At 45.3% G+C, this 14810-nt stretch overlaps 1 protein-coding gene across 7 annotated transcripts in view; it reads right to left on the bottom strand.

Annotated features, from left to right (window-relative positions):
• Positions 1 to 1553: 1553 nt before the first annotated feature.
• FBXW10 (F-box and WD repeat domain containing 10) overlaps positions 1554 to 14810 on the bottom strand; it is a 35497-nt gene continuing 22240 nt past the window's right edge. For 2 of the 7 annotated variants that reach the window (XM_054670365.2, XM_054670362.2), the window contains 5 exons: positions 14073 to 14221; positions 12215 to 12357; positions 10809 to 10967; positions 8207 to 8478; positions 1554 to 2425 (listed from right to left, as the gene is read on the bottom strand). In XM_054670365.2, the coding sequence (XP_054526340.1) occupies positions 1605 to 2425; positions 8207 to 8478; positions 10809 to 10967; positions 12215 to 12357; positions 14073 to 14221 (1544 nt within the window). In that variant the 3' untranslated portion in view covers positions 1554 to 1604. Of the gene's footprint in view, positions 2429 to 5403; positions 5533 to 5703; positions 5761 to 8206; positions 8479 to 10808; positions 10968 to 12214; positions 12358 to 14072; positions 14222 to 14810 lie in introns of all 7 variants that reach the window. The other 5 variants (XM_054670366.2, XM_054670364.2, XM_054670363.2 and 2 more) reach the window with 5 other exon arrangements.

The following is a 14810-nucleotide window of genomic DNA, read 5'->3' as shown; positions in this document are numbered from 1 at the left end:
TTAAATATTTTACAGAGACTTACTCCTGTACAGTATTACTTTTGTACTTTAAATTGTAGAAGCAACTTTTTAAAATATGTTCTTGCAGAGAAGTAAAACGTTAAGAAAAACAAGGCAGGAGGACTGTAGAGTAACTAATGGACGGTATTATTATGGGAGGTATAAACTTAGACTCCAGGAGTTGAGACCTTGCGCCCTGGAGCTTAGGCGCCTGGGAACTCTATTGCCAATCATATCACCAACCTTTATGTACTTCTTTCATCAGTTGTAAAGTGGGGGTGATAATGGTTTCCTTACAGTGTAAGTATCTAGTAAATGGGAGACGTTATACTTATTACAGTTTTAAGTCCAGCCGCTCATGCTGTGATCTTGCCTGAACAAAGGATGTGAAATTAAGGGGCGTTAAGTCATCTTTGATGTGGTGATGATGACAATATCCTATCTGTCTGGCCGAGTCAGACTGCTGTTGGCTTAGTGGTATTTGCACGTGTCCTTAATTGAAGGGATTCTATTAAAATCACAAATTTTACGTGACTGTTTGCCAGTGCCATTTAAAACCTAATATTCTAATAATGAAAGGGGGAAAACACACACACGCGTTTCTCAAAGGCGAGACATTTCGGCAGCACAATTGCATTCGTGCCCTTGGAGATGAAAAGCTGACAAATTTGGGGCCTGTACGTCCAGCCTGCCCATGGCAGGTTTTCAGTGGTCCACTCAGTGCTGTGGAGTTTTGTGTTGTTTTTCGTAGTTTTTGGTTTTTTAAGGCATTGTGTTTGAATTCATTATCGTCTTTTAATTTTTAATAGCTAATTTTTAAAGCTAATTTTGTATTTTTAGTAGAAACGAGGTTTCACCACGATGGTCAGGCTGGTATCAAACTCCTGATCTCAGGTGAGCCACCCGCCTCAGTCTCCCAAAGTGCTGGGACTACAGGCGTGAGCCACCGCACCTGGTCAAGGCTTGAACTTTCTAATGGGCCATAGCTCTTGTAGTGGGCTGCACTCTTCTAAATTACCTGGTCCCTGCACCATAGTCCAAAGGTTTAAGCAGAAACCTCAATGCACTTGATGTTACTGGCCCTCTTTGTACAGAGGATAAATATGCTAATTCTCTTCCTTAGGAGTTAGCCCTGAGAAGGAAAAGCTCAATGTTGTCAGATGCAACAGGTCAACCCCACTGAGGGCTTCCCCTTTTAAATTCTTAATGGGTTTCATCAGGCTTCTGTGCAAAAATACCGGAAAACTCCAATGCATTACCCTGATATAATCCCATAACTTCATTTGCCAGAAGAACTAATAGCACTAAATTGGTAGTGATGAATGGTATCTAATTTCCAGTGATCATCTCCCCATCCCCCATCAACGAAACTGGGCTTTCCTAATGCTCACTAAATTGTTTTCAGTGGGACTACAGATGCTAATCTCGCCCAACCTCCTTCTGTTTTCTTATTTTGATGATATCAAATATTTGGCTCAGAGGAAGATGATTGGGAGTTCCCACATTAATTACCAGGAAGAAACAGTCAAAAAAAAAAAGGCCAAATAGCAACATCTGCTTGGCTTTCTGTTTATTGTAAAACATTGTAATTTCCCAAGTCTGGTTTAGATAAATACATTTTGTCCAAGTTCAGGGGCCGCTGTTTTCCCTTGCTTCGTGAAATTATCAATAGGCAGGCCTTTGATCTTCCTGATCCATGCAGCTTTGCTGGCTTTTCCTGGATCAACCACTCCAGTGGACTCCCTGGCCTGATATTCCTTCATCTTGGCTTCCTGGTGCTCCTTCTCCTCCTTCACGGTCAACAGCACAAACTCAGTGTTCACTCTAAAAGGATCAAGGGCTGTATAGATGCGAGGCCGTTCTTTCTTAAGAGACAGGGTGGCTGTGCCCACTTGTGGAGCTAGCATGCGGTTTGGTTTAATGACCTGCATACTAGTCAGGGGACCCGTACTGCACACAGCCCTTTCAATTGAACTGGTCACTTGGTCTCCACCCTTTAAGCTGCCAGAGAACCTGGAGCGGATAATCATGGGCTGGGGTATGGTGGACTGGACTCTAGGACTGTGCAAAGAGATCTTCAAGTTGGGCTGCAGTTTCTGGATTTCAAGGGGAATACTGGTTCGTTTCACATCTATAGGAGGATTGCTCAATCTCAACCGATCAACTGCACGTTGGATTGATTTTCCTTTGAAATTCAAGACCTTCCTTGGGTATGAAATTGAAGGTCCCCAGACATCAGTAATTTCTGTTTGGGGCCTACAGGGATAGGCAAATTCCCCGGAATTATGGGCTTGCTGCAGGGCGCAAACAGTCAGGAGGAATTGGTCAGGTGACATAGGGATTTTCCAAGACTTTTTCTTTGGGTGACTGGGCAGTTTTCCAGGAGTTTCCAATTGTCCTTGTTTTTGTGCTTTCTCCACATCATCTGCTTTTTCAAAAAAAAGAAAATTTTAAAAAATCGGCGTTCTATGAAAAATATTAAGTACGTATGCATTAAGTACTTGGGCATTCAAACTTCGAAGCACATTGAGGTCTTTGTTGCCCAACAGGTATGCCATCATACAGGCAGGCACCCTGAGTGCTATTAGAAATGCTGATACTAGAAACAATTTAATAAAACAAATTTTTTGTTTGTTTGTTTTTGTTTTTGAGACGGAGTCTTGCTCTGTCACCCAGGCTGGAGTGCAGTGGCATGATCTCTGCTCACTGCAAGCTCTGCCTTCCGGGTTCACGCCGTTCTCCTGCCTCAGCCTCCCAAGTAGCTGAGACTACAGGCGTCCGCCACCATGCCCAGCTAATTTTTTGTATTTTTTTTAGTAGAGACAGGGTTTCACCGTGTTAGCCAGGATGGTCTCGATCTCCTGACCTCGTGATCCGCCCGCCTCGGCCTCCCAAAGTGCTGGGATTACAGGCGTGAGCCACCGCAGCCGGCCAATAAAACAAGTTTTTAATAAAATGCTAGTATTGAGTAAAGAGTATATTAGCCTCTAAGTGAGCATATTTTGAATGCAACAGATGTGATTTCAATGCTACACATATTTTTGAAAATGTGAAGTTGAGGCCGGGCGCGGTGGCTCACGCCTGTAATCCCCGCACTTTGGGAGACCCAGGCGGGTGGATCACGAGTTCAGGAGATCCAGACCATCCTGGCTAACACGGTGAAACCCCGTCTCTACTAAAAATACAAAAAATTAGCCCGGCATGGCGGCGGGCACCTGTAGTCCCAGCTACTCGGGAGGCTGAGGCAGGAGAATGGCGTGAACCCAGGAGGCAGAGCTTGCAGTAAGCCAAGATCGTGCCACTGCACTCCAGCCTGGGCGACAGAGCAAGACTCCGTCTCAAAAAAAAAGAAAATGTGAAGTTGGGAATGACCTTCACATCTCATTTATGATTCACACAATGCAGATCTTATAAATTTATAGTAGCATAACTGTATTTTTCAACAATAATTATATTGCAAAATTTGATCTTTACCTTATTAATCAAATTTGACTCCAAATAATCTTGAATGTTGCCCAGAATAAAACCTGTCTTCAGGCTGGGTGCGGTGGCTCATGCCTGTAATCCCAGCACTTTGGGAGGCCTAGGTGGGTAGATCACCTGAGGTCGGGAGTTTGAGACCAGCCTGACCAACATGGAGAAACCCCGTCTCTACTAAAAATACAAAAAAATTAGCCGGGCGTGGTGGCAGGCGCCTGTAATCCTAGCTACTCAGGAGGCTGAGGCGGGAGAATCGCTTGAACTCAGGAGGCAGAGGTTGCGGTGAGCCGAGATCACGCCACTGCACTCCAGCCTGGGCAACAGAGTGAGACTCCATCTCAAAAAAAAAAAAAAAAAAAAACAGTGAAATCAAGATGTCAAAATCTTCTCTATTCTCCTTGCAAACTCAAAAAGAGAATTTTTCTCCTTTTATAAAAAAAGGAATTGTGATGAGCTCATTGTTTATTAATTTGTCTTTTTTCAAATGATAACGTATTGTGGATCTCTTTCCAAGTTAGTATATACAGATCCTCATCATACAATTTTTAGCTGTATATAATATTCCATACAATAGATTTTTTTATTACTTAGCCATTGCCCATTGATGGACATTTAGTTGGTTAATGGTCAACCTAGAAGAAAATGCGGACCCCATTTTTACTTATACAAGCAAGTACAAAATGCCAGCTAACACCCAGAGTTGGCACAAATGCAGTGGGGTCTCTCATACATTGCGAGTAGGAGTGTAAATTGATACAGTATTTTTCAGGACAACCTTGGCAATATCTTTCTAGTTTTTGAATGCACTTATCCTTTGGCTTAGCAATTTCACTCGTAGGACTTTACCCTTCAGGTATACCTGTACAGGTACACTGACATAGGTATATACAAGGATGCCCATTGTTAGCGCAGCCCTCATAAAATAATTGTTTTCCCGTCAACTTGAAACCAGTCTCTGCACAGAGTTTGTTCCAAAGAAACACTACTATACTAGCCAAAAATATTTGAAAGACATTTTAAATTTTTACCAATGTCCTTAAAAAATAACAAAGGGACATCCCAGTCATGAGTCATGATGTCCAGAAACTTTTTTTTTTTTAAACGGAGTCTTGCTCTGTCACCCAGGCTAGAGTTGCAGTGGCACGATCTCAGCTCACTGCAACCCCCACCCGTCTCTGGTTCAAGCAATTCCCCTGCCCCAGCCTCCCAGGTAGCTGGGATTACAGGCACATGCCACCCTGCCCAGCTAATTTTTTTATACTTTTAGTAGAGATGGGGTTTCACCATGTTGGCCAGACTGGTCTCGACCTCCTCACCTCAGGCAATCCGCCCGTCTCCACCTCCTAAACTACTGGGATTACAGATATGAGCCACCGCGCCCGGCCACTTTTTTTTTTTCTTTTCTTTAAGAGGCAAGGTCTCACTGTCACCCAGTGGTGCAATCATAGCTCACTGTAACGTCAAGCTCCTGGACTCACAGGATCCTCCCGCCTCAGCTTCCTGAGTAGCTAGGAGGTGCGCGCTACCATATCTGGCCAATTTTTTGAATTTTTGGTAGGGACAAGGGTCTTGCTAAGTGGCCCAGGCTGGTCTCAGACTCTTGGCCTTAAGGAATCCTCCCACCTTGGTCTCCCAAAGCACTGGAATTACAGGCGTGAGCCACTATGCCCATCCTAGCAACACTTCTTAAAAGGTGCATCCCCATCTCTCTCCCTTATCTCTTTATCTCACATATATAGCACCTGCCCCAAATCTCTCTTCTTCCTAATGAAGTCTCTTAAAATTCTCTCTGAAACCAGCCTCAACTGCCTCTTCTCTCTTTTATTGTGCCCATTTCTCAGATTGATGACATAACAGTCCAAGAAGTGAGGAAGCTGGCAGGGAACAGAGGCAGGCGGTCAGCCAAAAACTGGAAACGCAAACCTTAGGAAGGTTCTCTCTCTGTGGCCTCAAGTCAGAAAAGGGACAATTAAGGAAAACCAGTCACTCTTGGGAGAAGCCAGGCATTGTATTCATTCCAGTTTCTCAAAGACAAGCAAAGGTAGTGGCCTGCTGGAAAACAATACGAAACTAGAGTGAGAGAAAGAGTTTGGATCTTGCCACTAATTCAGAATTAAGTATGACTTTTTGTCTTATCTCCTGCTGTGGATTTTGCTTCCAAATTCTCCTGCCCACCATCCATGCCACTTGTTCCCTTATGAACAGAATAAACTCTCTTCTTACCATCTCTTCGGGGTGATTTTGACTTTCCTTGACTTTGAAGTTCCTCTATTAACACTGCTAAATTGAGATTGAGGAAGAAGCTGTAGTCATTATATACTTCGATTAGGGCATAAAATAATATAATCAATGATAATGGGGCTGATAATTGGACTGATTTTTATACAAAATATCACTATCTTGTTTTTTATGGGTACATAATTATACATAATTATGGAGTACATGTGATATTTTGATACATGCATAAAATGTGTAATGATCAGATCAAGATAATTAGGATATCCATCATCTTAAACATTTATCATCTCTTTGTGTTGGGAACATTCCAAATCTTCTCCTCTAGCTATTTTGAAATATACAATACATTATTGGTTTTTTGTTTATTTGTTTGTTTGTTTTTGAGATGCAGTTTCGCTCTTGTTGCCCAGACTGGAGTGCAATGGCACGATCTCGGCTCACCGCAACCTCCATCTCCTGGGTTCACGTGATTCTCCTGCCTCAGCCTCCCAAAGTGCTGGAATTACAGGCATGCGCCACCACACCGGCTAATTTTTTTGTATTTTTAGTAGAGACGGGGTTTCTCCATGTTTGTCAGGCCGGTCTCAAACTCCCGACCTCAGGTGATCCACCCGCCTCAGCCTCCCAAAGTGCTGGGATTACAGGCATGAGTCACTGCGCCCGGCTATACATTATTGTTAATTGTAGTCATCCTACCGTGCAACCAAACGCTGGAACTTATCCCTTCCATCTAACTGTATTTTTCTACCAAACACCATATTGTTTATTGTCGTATGAAACCAAGTAGTTACCTGGAGTCTGCGAAAAGTAAAGAGAGTGTAACAACCTTCTAAACTGACGTATGTGACAGGGAAAAGTGAAACCCTGGAAACTGAGTCACATAGCGCAGCTGTTTTCCTGCTCTGGTGCGTGACCATTCCTTCCAGACCTTTGTGCTGAGGTCTTTTCCATTAACCAGACTCTCTATTCTTCATTGAAACCGAGACTAAATGATGTGGAGATAGACACCCTTGTGATTGTCACCTCTTTACAGCAGAATGTTAAGCAACTCCCCTTGTGATTGTCACCTCTTTACAGCAGAATGTTAAGCAACTCCCCTTGTGATTGTCACCTCTTTACAGCAGAATGCTAAGCAACCATTAGAGTGTAATCAATAGTAGCCGATCTAGTCTTACATCTGTATGTTAGCCTTTGTATGGAAAACTGAATTCTGTTCAGCACCTCTGTTTTTGTCTATTTAAAGGATCTTCACTTTTCCCCACTCCAGGAACACTGGTCACTAGTCTTTGGTGTCCCTGTGTCCCTGGATGCTGCCCTCAAACTTTGCACTCGGGTAAACTCTTTTAGCTAGATCCTGAATCTTTTGATTATTTTAGGTTGGCAATTCTAAGGCCTAGATCCCACCCTGATTCCCCCTCCCACCCACTTTTCCTACTGTTAAGCATTAGCTAACACTCTCAGTTCCCTCCTCTCAAGAGATAGCTGACTATTTGTAGTGTGATATGCTTGGGGGTGATTTATCATTGTTCTCTATAGATCTGTGGATCCAATTTCACATGCCAAATATAGGGCTGGTAAAAGGAAGGAGTCTTGCTACTCTAACCCACACATAATATATTATTTGGATGTCTTATAAATGGCATTGGCCATGCCTGCACCCCCACCTACATACACACACACAAACACACACACACCTGCTTTATACGTAAGATTTTCCAGCTACAAACATTATCTCTCAGGTCTAAAAACAATACATTCTGCACAGATCATTTTTCTGCTTGTAACAACTTCTGTCTCTGTCTTGAAGAAATAGTTATGTAATATATGTTTTGAATTTGGGGGGTGGGGGTATTGGTTGCTTGCTTTTTGTTTCAGTGGTAAGTATTAAGGCTAGTCTTATCTACTGTGCAAAGATTCTTATAAGTTTGAAAATCTAGCTCTTGCAGGCCGGGCACGGTGGCCCACACCTGTAATCCCAGCACTTTGGGAAGCCAAGCCGGGAGGATCACCTGAGGTCGGGAGTTTGAGACCAGCCTGATCAACATGGAGAAAGCCCATCTCTACTAAAAAAAAATACAAAATTAGCCAGTCGTGGTGGTGCATGCCTGTAATCCCAGCTACTCAGGAGGCTGAGGCAGGAGAATCGCTTGAACCTGGGAGGTGGAGGTTGCGGTGAGCTGAGATTGTGCCATTGCACTCCAGCCTGGGCAACAAGAACGAAACTCCATCTCAAAAAAAAGAAAGAAAGAAAGAAAGAAAATCTAGCTTTTGCAAACCAGAATGTTCCCTTTAACTGGCTGATAAATTGTTTGGTGGATCAGAGAGAATGGCTCCTACCTTCCTGGAGGGTTAGGATTTATATCCTCAGGAAACCACTGGCCAAAATATTCCACAAACGAACCAGTCCTCCCCGTCTCCCACCACCCCCACCAAACCCCGACCTGCTCTGTGGGTTATCACTGAACTTGCTGGTATTTCAGTTTTTTACCTGAAGAGAACTTGGCCGGCTTCAGGAGTACTCGGGACTTGGGAGGTTTGCCTGGTAGGAGCTCTTGGATCACAGTTTGTTTACTGGATACAGACTCTCTTGGGCTGTGAACCTGAATATTACACTTAGAGAGAATTTCCATGAGACTATTTTCTTCTTTTTCCTCCTCTTTCTCCTTATTCTTCTTTTGTTTCGTTTTTTCCACGGCATACTGCCACTTTATGTGCTCAAACTGGAACATGAGAACATTGCTCTCTGTGTTGACCACCATCCTGGAACCGAAACAACAGGGTTGTCCACAAAAGGAGTGTGGAGGCCACCGAAAGATGCGCTGCAGTTACCATCCCACCCGGTCTTTAGACTAAAGGAACAGTGCCCAGGTGATGACCAAACAGACTAGTAGTGTAGGCAGCTGGAGGGTGGAGAGTGGTGAAAGTTACCAGGCCATGCAGCAGGAGTCGTTAGCTTTGTCACTCTTTTCTTTAAAAAATAAACATGATCGGGGCACATATGTTCCGATTGTTTCACTTCTCAAGTCAAAATGCTTTTTTATTTTTTATTTTTATTTTTTTATTTTGAGAAGGAGTCTCGCTCTGTCACCCAGGCTGGAGTGCAGTGGCATGATCTCAGCTCACTGCAACCTCCGCCTCCTGGGTTCAAGCGATTCTCGTGCCTCAGCCTCCTGAGTAGCTGGGATTACAGGTACGCACCACCACGCCCAGCTCATTTTGTGTTTTTAGTAGCGACAGGGTTTCGCCATGTTGCCCAGGCTGGGCTCAAACTCCAGGACTCAATGATCCACCCACCTGGGCCTCCCAAAGTGCTGGAATTACAAGCACGAGCCACTGCGCCTGGCCTCAAGTTAAAATGCTTTTAAATGAATTTCTGTTTCTGGAGTGAGTGCCACGTACCTAGGGTGCCAAGAAGGTACTCTGCACACAGATGTCTTGAAATTCAGTGTTTTTGTTTCTTTGTTTGTTTTAAGCACAGCTTCCAAACCCAATATTACTATTGCTGCTGGGAATGAGGAAAGCTCTCTAATGGGGAGGCCTCCTCTCCTTCACACACCGTCCACAGACACCACACACTCCATGCTGTCACTCCAGGGTCTCTGCACACACTCTAGATGTAGACAGAACATCTATACTTTATAAAGTGAGATGATTTCTAACTTCTCTGATCCCCACTTTAATGCTCCATAGACAAAGAGCTCCAGAACTTGCCCTCCCTGTCCCCTTCCTGTGCCCCCGCAGCACTGCCTCCCTAACCCACCAGTTTTACAAGCAAGCGGCTTTCCCCTTTCTGTGCTCTTCCCTTAACTATAAACAAGAAATGAAAATACTCTGTACAGGTTTCTTTCTGCTTCAAAAGGCTGCAATGTTAAGACCTTAACCAACAGCATAAACTCTCTAGAAAAGTAACTTGTTTTGGCTGGAACTGCTGGAATGGAATGCGGGGTGTCATTCCAATAAGAAATCCCTTTTAGACTTACGTTCACTCAAGTCTAAAGAAAAACACCTTTCTTTGGATGCTGTGAGTAAAAAATGGCCAGAGTTTTGTTTTTGTTTTTGTTTTTTTTTAGCAGCATGACTGAAAAGTGTTCATTAATTGAGCCTTATTACCAGGCTGCCCTCTTTAAGATGGTAAATAATACTAATAAAGTTTCACTAAAAGGAAGGCAATATGGTTTAGGGACATTAAGAGATGTCTCAAGTGAGCTTGAAGTAGAATTTACAGGTTAGTTCTATTTGGTTATTTTCATATAATAGCACCCTGAGTCTACGCATATATAAAGCACAGTACTGTATACAATGCAGTCAGTCATGGTACTGGTTTTGTAAGCTCACCAGCTCAGCTTTCCCCCACTGTACCCCCTGCTGCTGCCATCCTCCACTCTCCTATAATGTCTCTTTGCATTAGAAGTGAGGCATCAAAGATAGCTGATAGAGCTCTCAGGCAGCCAAAGGCATGATCAAAGAGCAAGCAGGGGCTGCACATTGGTAGAACTGTGGTCCTTACAGAAGCGTTATGTTGCACCCACTGCAATTCCCACAAACACCTAGGATGAATTAAGAGTCAAAACAGGCCAGGCGCGGTGGCTCACACCTGTAATCCCAGCGCTTTGGGAGGCCGTGACGGGTGGGTCACGAGGTCGGGAGTTCAAGGTGAGCCTGGCCAAGATGGTGAAACCCCGTCTCTACTAAAAATACTAAAAATTAGCCGGGCATACTGGTGGGTGCCTGTAATCCCAGCTACTCGGGAGGCTGAGGCAGAGAACTGCTTGAACCCGGGAGGCGGAGGTTGCAGTGAGCCGAGATCACATCACTGCACTCCAGCCTGTGCGACACAGTGAAACTATGTCTCAAAAAAAAAAAAAAAAAGTCAAAATGAACAGTTGATTGCTTCCTGATTACTAAGTTTTGTGCAAAGCCCTGTTAGTCCCCACCACAAGACTATCGCTCCACCCAGCCAAAATTGTAGAGAGGCATTGCACACTCTCTCCTCCTGACAGCAAATCCAGGGCTGGTATCCCAGGGGAGGAAAAAAATAAAAAAATCCAACAGAATCACTCACAGTTCTGACCTCCACACCTACCACCCACCTGTTGCCCTGAATAAAGAAGGACAGCACAGGATCGCCTCTGCCATTGGCTTTTATCACCTTCATACAGTTCCCGTTGAGGAAATTGTAAATTCGGATCTTGCCATCTGCACAGGCGCTGATGACCCGGAGGAAGAGAAGGGACACGTCGAGCACCTCCCTGGAAGGGAACAGAGTAGCAGGCAGTACCCATCCTCTCGTAAAATGCCTGGGTTTGTTTGTAGGTTGGGAGCATTTTGTGTGTGATTGAGCGGCACTGGCCATAACTGGCCTCAAAATGGTGTTTGCTGTCTTTTTTTTTTTTTGAGATGGAGTTTCACTCTTGTTGCCCAGGCTGAAGTGCAACGGTGCGATCTTGGCTCACTGCAACCTCCACCTACCAGATACAAGCGATTCTCCTGTCTCAGTCTCCCAAGTAGCTGGGATTACAGTGATGCGCCACCACGCCTGGCTAATTTTTTTGTATTTAGTAGAGACGGGGTTTCACCATGTTAGTCAGGCTGGTCATGAAATCCTGACCTCAGGTGATCCACCTACCTTGGCCTCCCAAAGTGCTGGGATTACAGGCGTGCGCCACCATGCCCGGCCTGCTGTCATTTTATAATTGTGGAAGTAAACCGTGAGCTTCTCTCAAGACATACCTCTTCCCGTTCTGCAGCTACTTTCCCTGCAATTAGGTCACAGGGCCACAAGATGACAAAACAAAAAGGCTGATGTCACAATCTTTTTTTTAATCTAACATATAGATGATCATGTTTGTCTCTTGCAATTTGATTCCTAGCGTTTACTTATACAATAGTCATGCTGAGAATTATTTAATGTTTTGATTCTTTCTAAAATAGTATTATTGGCTGGGCAAGGTGGCTCATGCCTGTAATCCCAGCACTTTGGGAGGCTGAGGCGGGTGGATCATGAGGTCAGGAGATTAAGACCATCCTGGCTAACACCGTGAAACCCCATCTCTACTAAAAATACAAAAAATTAGCTGGGTGTGGTGGTGGGCGCCTGTAGTCCCAGCTACTTAGAAGGCTGAGACAGGAGAATAGCATGAACCCAGGAGGTAGAGCTTGCAGTGAGCCAAGATTGCGCCACTGCACTCCAGCCTGGCAACAGAGCGAGACTCTGTCTCAAAAAAAAAAAAAAAAAAATTCAATAACTTCTCAAAACCCCCAGTTTCTATAGTTACTTCACAAGAAAACAAGGGAGAGTGGAAGAGGTTAACAGTCAGACAGAGAAGATGGTGGGGAAAAATGGGTCCCAGGTGGAAGAGGAGGGAAGCAGAGAGGGTGAGGTGCAGAGAACACGATGTCTACAGGGAGCAGAAGGTCTGCCAATGATTGCAGTCTAGGCTATGACGGGGAAGGGAAGGACACCAGGTTCATCTCTCCGGGCTTCACAGGCACCTACTTGGGATGCTTGAAGGCCATCAGGCAGCGCTCGTACTTCCCCACCATGCTCCAGGCCATGACCAGGCCATCAGTGCTTCCTGACAGGAGATGCCACTGGTCAAAGAACAGGCATTTCACGGCTCCCTCGTGGCCATTGAGAGTCTGCAAGAAAAGATACCACTGTCTTCAACTCAGACTGTGACTCCTCCAAGAACCAAAGCTGAGGCTTCTTCAGATGAATCTCAAAGCCACCCCCCACCAATCTGTGACTGCCATTCACTCGGTAGGTACCTGAGCTAATCCTGCTTTTGCTCTAAGAAGGCCAATGGAGGCCGGGCGCGGTGGCTCATGCCTGTAATCCCAGCACTTTGGGAGGCCGAGGCGGGCGGATCACAAGGTCAGGAGATTGAGACCATCCTGGCCAACATGGTGAAACCCTGTCTCTACTAAAAATACAAAAATTAGCTGGGTGTGGTGGCACACACCTGTAATCCCAGCCACTCGGGTGGCTGAGGCAGGAGAATCACTTGAACCAGGGAGATGGAGGTTGCAGTGAGCCAAGATCTCACCACTGTGCTCCAGCCTGGTGACAGAGCGAGACTCTGTCTCAAGAAAGGAAAGGAAAGGAAAGGAAAGGAAAGGAAAGGAAAGGAAAGGAAAAGAAAGGAAAGGAAAGCAAAGGAAAGGAAAGGAAAGGAAAGGAAGAAAGAAAAGAAAGAAAGAAAGAAAAGAAAAAATAAAAGAAAAAAAGAAGGCCAATGGAGTCCATTCCACATAGAGCTCTCTCTCGGGTTAAGGAGGAATGGGATCAGGGTGGGGCCTTGCTCCTGGTGGGTCTGTGTTTGGGACAGACACTACCTTCTTGGAGCACTAGAGAGGGCCAGAAATCACTGTCCTTTGCTGTGAGAAGGACGAAGGTAAGGTGTGCCATCCCAGCTCCTTGCCAGAACCCAGAGTGCACATGGGCCATCCCTGTGCCTGCAACCGCTGGATTGGCCATAGTGACAAGATTGGTGGGGAAATTCCACAGGCCAAGCCAGCCACTTTTCACTGTGATCCTGTGTTCCTGCTGCAAATCATATATCAACACCACCCGCTAAGGCTAGGGGTTCAGATCCAGCAAGAATATGTTTCATGACCATCCAATCACTTTCAACACCATCCATGTTCTCTCTTCATTAGAGAGCATGGAGAAAAAAAATTCTCTGTTCATCCCCCAGTGTTTTCTTCTTAGGAAAAAATGCTTTGTTCATCCCCTCACCCCATGCCAGAATTTTTTTTTTTTTTTTTTTTTTTGAGACGCATGATCTCGGCTCACTGCAACGTCTGCCTCCCTGGTTCAAGCAATTTTCCTGCTTCAGCCTCCCAAGTAGCTGAGGTTACAAGTGCCCACCACCATGCCCGGCTAATTTTTTGTATTTTCTTTTTTTTAGTAGAGACAGGGTTTCACTATGTTGGTCAGGCTGGTCTCGAACTCCTGACCTCATGATCCACCTGCCTCGGCCTCCCAAAGTGCTGGGATTACAGGTGTGAGCCACTGCGCTTGGCCCTACAGAGTGCAATACTCTGGAGGAGAAAAAGGTACTTCACCTCCACTGCTGTTAGAAGGCCCTGAGCCCATATCTCATGCTGAGTCAGAATGCAGCCTTCCTCTACCAACCCCATGATACCGTGGGTCATGATGTGGGCGGTGGAGCCCCTACCCTCCACAGACTCTGAATGCCTCACTTTGGGGCCTTCCCCTTTAGAGCTTCAGGACTGTCCTTCTTGAAGGCCATACTCAGTTGCTCTAGGATGACCTGAGGAGCTAGGTAGGGGGAGCCCACCCATCTCCTCCCCAGTGCCCTTTCCGCCAAGGTAGCCCACTGCCCACTTACCTTTACCAACTGGGCCATGGCAATGTGCCACACTTTCACCAGCCCTCGCTCACAGCTGCTCACAATGTAGGTATCATTGATCCTGGTGGCCAAGATGGGGTCTTTGTGTCTAAACGTCTTCAGGCACTTCCCTGTGTCTACATCCCATACTGAACAGGAGGGAGAGAGAGGAAGACATGGGAGTGGGGAAAAAGGGGGGAAAGGAAAGGTTACAGTGGAGTTCTGCTCTCCATCACAGAAGCAAAGACTCATCGAGCCCATCAAGTCAGATTCTAGAAGGACTTCCCGTGGCCTAGCACCTCCGCAGAGCAGGCTTACCAACCGCTCATGTGCCCACAGCACAGAGCGCCCTGAATACAGGTGGTTGAGGGAGCCCACAATCCAGAAGACCTTGGCTATGGCCCTGGAACTTAGCTTTGAGGCCCAAGTGCTAGACAGCTCATCTCTAATCAGCTGATTCCTCAAGCCTGAAAAATGCTTGCTATCGAGTAGATTTCATAAAAATCATGGCATACAGCTTGAGTAGGGGCAGGTAAAATTAAAAAAAGAAAAAAGAAAATCTTGGCATACATGTAGTGTTGTCATTTTTCCCAGATGTTGTCTTCCTGACCCACACCTTCTATCCCCAAAATGAAAGAAGGTCATCTACCCTCACTTACATTTTTAAATACTTCTGAATCTGACTTTTCAATTTTATGGAGAAATGGTCACAGCTAGGGGTGAGTTTACTGCTGCTTC

This window comes from Pan troglodytes, chromosome 19 (genome assembly GCF_028858775.2).
Source record: "Pan troglodytes isolate AG18354 chromosome 19, NHGRI_mPanTro3-v2.0_pri, whole genome shotgun sequence".
Lineage (NCBI taxonomy): Eukaryota > Metazoa > Chordata > Mammalia > Primates > Hominidae > Pan > Pan troglodytes.
The sequence above is the reverse complement of the archived record's forward strand: the minus strand, read 5'-3'. Positions and strand labels throughout refer to the sequence as shown.